At 34.0% G+C, this 8,606-nt stretch overlaps 1 protein-coding gene across 1 annotated transcript; it reads right to left on the bottom strand.

The window, feature by feature from the left end:
- Positions 1-5,765: 5,765 nt before the first annotated feature.
- Positions 5,766-6,826, bottom strand: LOC145068312 (bZIP transcription factor 44-like). Its single transcript, XM_079015299.1, has one exon. The coding sequence runs from the start codon at positions 6,351-6,353 to the stop codon at positions 5,889-5,891; it is 465 nt and encodes a 154-aa protein (XP_078871425.1). The 5' UTR covers positions 6,354-6,826; the 3' UTR covers positions 5,766-5,888.
- Between the last annotated feature and the right edge of the window lie 1,780 nt (positions 6,827-8,606).

The following is an 8,606-nucleotide window of genomic DNA, read 5'->3' on the forward strand; positions in this document are numbered from 1 at the left end:
AGATAGGATAAGAACCTTGGAAAAATAATTATTTGCATGTATCTTAGTCAAACATAGATCCATGGTTTCTAGGGTTGCATGTACACCGTAGGAGTGTTAGAATGCTCTAAACCCATCATGAGGGTCACGTCGTGATCCATCATATAGTACTCTCTAATGAACTCACTATATGATTCAGGAAGTGACAGAAGAACCTAGTCAACAGCCAATATCTCTGAGATATCGACACCCAACATCCTTAACCTATCAATATGTGACTTCATCTCTAAGACGTGTGCACACACAGACTTTCCATCTTCATGCTTAATTGCTAAAAGGGCTTGAGTGAGCTTGATTTTTTCAAGCCTTTGAACTTGTGGGTCAGGGAGAACAATTGGAGGAGGTGGAGGTAGTGAAGCATGACTCTCATTTCCTTGATCGTATCTCAGAACGTCATCTTCATATGGAAAGCTTGTTCCAAAGGATTTGGGAAGACCATTGTTAGATCTAGACATCTACAAAACAGGAGAAAATTCAATTTAAGTTGACTAGAATTCTTGATGTAACACCCAAATGAAACATCAAGGCTAGGATCCAACACAATACTCTACAACCTAGAAGAAGGATGTCGTAATCTAGTCGTGGAATATTTGAAGGTAGGTAAATGACGATTTACCAATTTCCACCATAAAAACTAAAAGGAAGTTTAAGTTTTAAATGAATTGAAACTCCTAGATCTCTTGAGATTCATTGAACTTTTCACTGGCTTGGTTAAATCTCGATTATTCCCTTCAAGTTTGCGACTGGGATGCCGAGGATCATAAACAAGGTGTGAATAACCATGTGAATCACTTGGTGCACTCAACGTTTTGCTCACCTAATCAATGTGCCAGTTAACCACACACGCTCCATTGATCTATGACAGACATCGAATCACCCTTCGCTACCAATGTCATCCCCAAATTAGTGTGCCGGTTAACCATGCACGCTCCACTAATGTTTGACAAGGGTACGAAGTGTAATTCCATGGATTAGCATACAGTTTCAAATTTTATCTAAAGTAACTATGAATTGGGAATTTGTAACAGCATTTAGTTACTTTGTACTTCATTATACTTATAATGGAAGGTTTCTGTCCTATCCTACCCGTTCGGCTAACGACCCTCCACTAGTCAAGAGTGTAGTGGGTAAGAGTGGATACCCATTCAATCGCCATTTTATAGGCCATTTTATAGGCAATTTCCTTGAACATGCAATTGAATATCCAAAGCTATAAACCCTAGATCTAGCATACAATTAATCATATTAACATAATATAGGGTTTAGATCTAACCTTTGATTGTCATATAGCAATAACAATCTAATCATTGGCTTCAGAAAGCTTAGTGCCTCAAGTGTTGCACCTCTAATGGAGTCACAAATACCACTAAGCAACAAGATGAAGAAGAGAAGAGAGGGGAGACACCAAAAACAACTGGAAACCCTAATCCAAGAGTTAGCCACGTTTTTGGTGCATATGGGGCCTTTATATACATGTAGGCTATTAGGGTTTACAACTAGGAAACCCTAATCTGACTGCTTAAGCCCTAAGCAGCCCATGGACTCCTTTAACATATCCCTTGGACAAATTACTTATGGGCTTCCCATATAATTCGTCCAACCTATATTATTTAGGTAATCCATAGCCCAATTGTAATTATCTTATAATTGCAAATCCAATCCCCTAAGTTTAATTAATCTCTTTTAGCCACAAAATTAATTCTTAATTAATTCTTAACTAATATTAATTAAACAATATGATTTCTCCTTTAATATATTATTCTCATAATATATTAATAAATCATAATTAAACCTTTCTCTCCTTAATTCATCCTACATATTGCTATGGTGAAGGCAACCCAAAAGGACCATGCTCATAATCGGGTCTAGTACATACCAAAATAGTTATGGACTTAGACACTAATCCAATAATTTGTGCCACACTTTCTTCCTGGGTTTTAATGCGAGTATCGATTTCTTGAAATATGCTGACTAGTTCGTTGTAATAGGTGGGCAAACGTATATTGTTTTGGCGAGTCGTGAACGATCTTCGGTTTAGCTCGAAAAGTTGAGTTTCATCAAAACCATCGTAGAAGGTTTTTGCAACTGCTTCCCAAATCTCTTTCGCCGTCTGGAGCCGGAATCATTGAATCAAGGAGGGGCTCATTGAATCGATAAGCCAACTTTTGACACGATTGTTATCGATAAGCCAATTTTCTAGAAGTTTTTCATCCGTGGGTATTAGACTTTTCCCAGTAAGAAATCCAGATTTGTTCCTTGCTCCAATGCGCATCTCCATCAACTGAGACCACAGAGGGTAATTTGAATCATCGAGGATGATTTCAGTGGGGAATGGAACATCATGTATGTTCTGAACAATGACATGAGGATCTTTTTCCGCCATGAAATAGACCCAATTCGATTAGGCTAATAAGTTTGTGGTGTTTTTGTATAGTCCTGCTCTGATCCCATAAAGAATTGGTTCAAGATGCAGGAGCAATTTCATCTTTTTATTTCATGAAGATATTACAAGAATATATACAGGGGAATTACAATTACAATATGGAAATTAATATATTCCTTAAATGGCTAGCCTCTATTGACGGAATGTATAACAAGAAATAGGCGGAGGAGATCAATTCACAATCATACTCTAATTAGCTCTTGCCAACACCCTGTTTGATATTGGTCTGACTGAGTCTAGTCAGACCTTTTTGGCTGACTCGGTCAGCTAATGCTGTTTGATAAACACATATTACACGTCTGACTCGGAAATAAACATCTGATTAGGAAAGATCTTGGAAGCCGACTGACTAAGAAAGATAAAAAGAATTCCAATCGTACCCATTGCCCTAATGTATCTTACAACGCCTCCTTTTTTCTTCTCTTCCAGCAGCTATTTTCTTTCTCCCGTAACCAACAACCATCGTCGACCCATCCTTCATCTTCCAGCCACCGATCGAAGCTCCTTCTTCATCTAATCAGGTACTTTCTGCAATTAAGTTCCAATTTTATGTCTAAAGTTCCGATTTTATCTTTAAAAGTTCCAATTTTGCCATTCTTTCTCTTAAAGTTTCGATTTTTTGCTCATGAATGTTTGATGTTCAATTGATTTTTCTCTTAAATTCATACATACCTGAATTTTATACCTTTGTGAAATGAGATCATTCCAGTCGACAATTGATTTTGCTCTTAAATCAATGTTTGATGTTCAATTGATTTGGCTCTTAAGATGATATGAAAATTCTGCTATTCCAAAGTAGCGGAATGTTGTTAATTGTCGACGATTTTGAAATCTGACTGCTTATAATGATGTCAATTGTTTCATTTTCATTGTGTAATTACAAATTGAATGATGAAATACATAAGCCTCTCCCTTCTTTTTAGATATTTGATCGACTGGAATGATCACATTTCAGGACTAAGTAATCTTTTAATTGAAGTCCCATGGGAGGTTTTGTTCTGTTTGTTCCTTTGCAATAATCATAAGCAATAAGAGTCGGAATTTAAACAATATGTCAAATAAATAAATATCATTCTGCCTTAAAAGTTGGTATAAATCTGATAATTAATACCAAAACTTATTGATGTTATGATTAAATATTGATCAGGTATGATAGGTTTCAAATTATGTTGTCATTGATTATATAGAACTATGGTAACCGTTGAATTGTTTGGAATCACATTTGGTATCTTGAAGGGTGGCTGTAGAGGTGGTAGGAATGGTGAGTGAAGAAGATGAGGGGTGAGAGATGGTGATCTGATGATCGATCATGGCTGCTCTTGTTTAAGTCTTCTTTTATTTCCAAGATATCATCAAGTATGTGATGTAATCAACAACTATTTTGTTTTTTTGTTTTTGTGAATTCTCATGCAAAATTTCTAGTTCAGATATTAGATCATTTCTTGAATTTGTTACCTCATTTTGCATAATTCCAATTAATGTGTGGAATGTTAGGAAACAAATTGGTGTTTGTTGGAAATTATATTTTTGAACAATTTGTTTTGTATATTATGCAAATCGAAGAACCTCTTTTGTTTTTGGGTTAAATATTCATATGTAGTATGCGATTAATTGTGGCATGGTAAAATGGTCATTTTTTAGTAGTCAGCGCATTTAGTCAGATGTACAATCAAACAACATGGTTTCTTACTCACTCAGGATTTCTTACCCAGACAGCACTTTCCCAGTCAGAACTTTATTAGTCAGAACTTTATTAGTCAGAAGCTATCATATCAAACGGGGTTTTAGTCATTTTTAACCAAAAAAAAGATATTATCAATTTTAGCAATCAAAATCGAAGATGATTAATGTCACCTACGATTTTATCAAAATCGGTCCACTCTCAACTCAATGATCCAAAGTATATAAACCCTCATTTACATATTTTCAAACCGAAGAAATCATTCATATTCTTTCTAATGGTTCAAGAACAATATTTTTTCGAAAACTTTATAAATTATGTGAATATTTCATGTTTTATTCGCCTTTTAATAGGCTTTATACATTTAGGATTTTGTTTTTTGGTTTAAAAGTGGAGGTGTTTAAAATTTTTAGAGGAAATCAAACGGAATAATGGTTAAATCGCAAGTAACATATGTGAAATCGCAGGTGTTCTAATCTTAACTATGAATATACAAGTCATTGGTACATATATCCTCCATTAGTGACTTGTACATTTATAAAAAAAAAAATTAAAAACTAAAATTGCACGTCAAGCAAAAAGAAATTAGAGTGGCTCTAAGACATCTACAATTTTTTTTTTTTTTTTTAAAATCTGAAAATTATGTTTTTTATACCTACATACTATTGGGTTGGATATGTATTGATTTCATAGTTCACATTGTATGTGATATAGCTAAATTCGCATATCTCCTAAACACCTATTCAATGGCTTTTTTTTAAATCCAGATTTTTTTGTAGTCAATATTGGTCAAGTCATTAATGTTTTTGGATATGTTTCAAATTTTCTTTAAAGATTTATATCTAATTAATCTTGATTAAAACATAACTAAAATAAATAAAGAAAACATATTTTATGTAATATTTAATCAGTTAACTATTTTTTTAATGATTAAAAGTTTATATTTATGTTTATATATCGGGTCAAGTTCAAATTAAAACGTAAATATTTGTAAGAACCTTACAACCTTTTTCACAAAAATGTTCTCGATCAAAACACCAAAATGGGTAAGCGTTTTTATCGTTTCAAACATTCATTTGCATACATTTTTGTTTTATTTTGGAAATTTGCATATGTTTTTTAATTTTCAAAATCGGTATATGTTTTTATCGTTTTTTTGCTTTATTTTCTTACCATTCTATTAATAATACTTTAATATTTGTGATTTTGAATTTTAAAGTTATATTTATTTTAATTGTTTTAGATTAGTAAGTTATTTTAATAAACAACCAAACTCTTTTATTAAGGTTAAACATTAAAGCAAACAACCTTAAAAAAAAACCTAACATACTTGGAATCACCCTGCATTCAATTTTTGTTTGCGATCAAATCTTTGTATTTTATATAGAACGCCATGTAAATGTTATCGGCACAACTAGTTATATCCCTAGAATTACTTACTTTGATTAAAAAAAGAGAGTTTAATCATTAAAGGAACAAATTGAAAATCTTTAATCAATGAATTACTATAAATATACGGTAAGTTTTTTTGTTTTTTATGAATTTTTACTTTAAAAAACCCCAACACACTTTTAGTACAATAATCATATTGAACATAAGAAATAAAAATATTAAAATACATTCATTGATTCCTAGATCCAATAATAGTTCATAATATGCCAATCATAACCCCCACAAAACCATTAAAAAAAAAAAAACCTAACAAATTGTGCAATCGATACTAAGCTAGTACCCAACCATATCGGCAGTAGAAGGCATGATAGTTGGTTGATTAAGATACATCATGTTCCATGGATTATCCACGAAATCAAACTCAAACAACCCATTAGTGCATTGAGTGGTTGTACAATTGGTACTTGTGTTGATGTAATTCAAGATCTCGTTGAGGGAATCTAGTCTCTGGCTGAGCTCGCTTACCTGAGCCCTCAAAACGGAGTTCTCTGCTTCGATTTGAACAAATCGCTGTGTGGTTACATCGATGGTAGTCAAGATCTGGGCGTTATTGTTCTTGAGGTTGTTGGCTTGATTCATAAGATCATCCATATGCTTCTGTTTCCTCATCCTTGATCTGCGTGCCGATTCGCGGTTTGATTCCATCCTCTTCCTCTTCCTCTGGTCCATCATGCCGTCATCGGATCCGGAGTGGTGGATCTGTGTCGACCCAGATGAATTTCCGCTTGAAGAAGCCATGGGTTTTGGGGATTTGATTTATATCTTAGAGAAAATTGAGTAAGAAAGGTGAAAGAATAAGAATTAATTAAGTAGCTGGATCTAGCTGGGAATGGAGGGTGTCTTCTGAGAAAACGTAAAACCAGTAAAGGAAGACGACGGAGAAAGATTGAACAAGATGGGTGCGGCGGATGAGGGAGGAATTTATCATAAACCCGGAACGGAGGATTTCACAGAGAACAGGAGACATTAATCTCTAACATCCATGCATCAAAATTACAAAATAATATAAGAAGAAATCAAAACAGAGCAAGAAAGAAATAAAGGAGGGATTAGAAACGAGTGTTGGAAGAGGTTTTTGATGGTAGGAAGAGGCGTTGATTATATAGAAGGAAAAGAGGGGCGGAGAGAGAAAGAGAAATAACAGCTGGTAAGCAAAATCAAAACAAGTTGAAGCCAAAAACATGAACTCAACGTGTCATCTTGATTTCACAACCCCACCGGATATTCGCCTTTTTCTATTCTATTAATAAATAAATACCATACTCTCGCTCTTAAAAAAAAAAGAAATAAATTATATAAATGTTACTTTGTTTTTTTATATATGAAAAACGCATTTTAAGTTTAACTTTTAAAAAATCTAGCATAAGAGCCTCACTTTTTTTTATCGCTTCCACATCTCATTCTTATATTGACTTTTTGTTATTTTTTATTGTTATATTGAACTCGACCCTCCCCTCTCTCGCTCTCTCTCCTCTATGTTGTCATAAAAGTTTAAAGTATCATTTGGTAGAAACTAACCATTTAGTGTTGAACAGATTAACGATGATTGGTAAAATTGTTGAACGGATATGATGAACCTTCTAATAAAAACAACATTAAAAGATTTTCATTATTGTTTTATGTGAATCTAGAACATATTTGATCAACCAAAAATGAAATCAGAGTAATCTACATCATCTAGATAACAAATAAGCACAAATCGAATCTATAACAGTTTTCGTTTGATGAATCCCCTCATACCCTTCCAAAGCTACATTCTTTCAAGTATTTTACCAAAGAGTTTGTGTGCTTCATAAAAAAATCCATGAAAAAAATTGAAATACATAATGCGAATAAGGTTTCTTGATTTGATAGTTGGTGAATACGAAGACAAAGGAAGGCGACTCAATGAAATATAACATAAATAAATTTAATTTGATACTATGTAGGTTAGTATCAATTAAAATTAATTTTGAATATGAAATTTAAGTACTACTATTATTATCTTTATTACCTAAAATTTGGTATGGAACAATTATATTAGTTGGTAGTTCATCGGGAACTACTAAGCTTTATAATCCTATGTGAGGATATTTGATGCCCGATAATTTTCCAATAGTTTGCTAATTACACATGACATGGGTGGAAAATTGAATAAAGAATATAATGGTAGAGAAAGACCAAAAGTCAAAGAAGAGAGGTTAGTCCAAGAACATGAAAGATATTACCTATTGTAATTACAAAGACAATGATTATTTCAAAATCAATTCCCAACACCTTCAACATATGAAAGTAAGAAGGAGATTAATGTGTCATCATATTTGATGTTTCCCTGATTTGATATGTACAAAGTTTGATTGAATCCTAGATCATGGATTTAGGTGCTTCGTTTGATGCTAGCTGTTATGAGAAGTAATGTAGATTTTAGGTAGTATTGTAGGAAGGTGATATCAAGAGCCTTAATATCACTTTCGTCTCGCGTAATGGAATTGAACAAAGTCAATCGGGTATCTCTCACTGAAAAACCTCCAAAAGACAACCCCGATGAACCCTCTCACCGGACGATCATCAGCAATCTCAACCTCCAATGGGCAATCTAGCTCACCAGGAGCGTCGTTATGCCTCTTGCTGAGCGCAAGAGACACAAAAGATCAGGTAGCACCCAAATCAAAAAGAACTAAAGCAGACAACTCGTTCACTAAGAACGTCCCTAAACATCACAACATGAAACGTAAGCATAAATAATAAGGAAAGCGAATAATAAATGGAAACGTACCTGTGACCACATTAGGAGTCGCACGTCCTCCTCGACTATCAGTTGAAATGCCATGCTCCTCACCACATATTCGACCACCAGCTTGCCCTCACGACCATCAGTGATCCTCAATGTAGTTGGAGCGGGTGTCACCACCGCTCCTTTTGCCAACATCGAACAATCGGCCTTGTAACATCCCAATCCTTAGGTATGAAATTTAAATCTTTAGTCACGTTTTTCCTTGGCAACTCGACGAG

The sequence above is a fragment of the Lactuca serriola genome, chromosome 1 (assembly GCF_051521515.1).
Source record: "Lactuca serriola cultivar US96UC23 chromosome 1, Lser_US96UC23_V15, whole genome shotgun sequence".
Lineage (NCBI taxonomy): Eukaryota > Viridiplantae > Streptophyta > Magnoliopsida > Asterales > Asteraceae > Lactuca > Lactuca serriola.

What these genes read in the sequence shown, in the direction of transcription:
- LOC145068312 (XM_079015299.1), bottom strand. Translation starts at nt 6,353, where the DNA reads ATGGCTTCTTCAAGCGGAAATTCATCTGGGTCGACACAGATCCACCAC.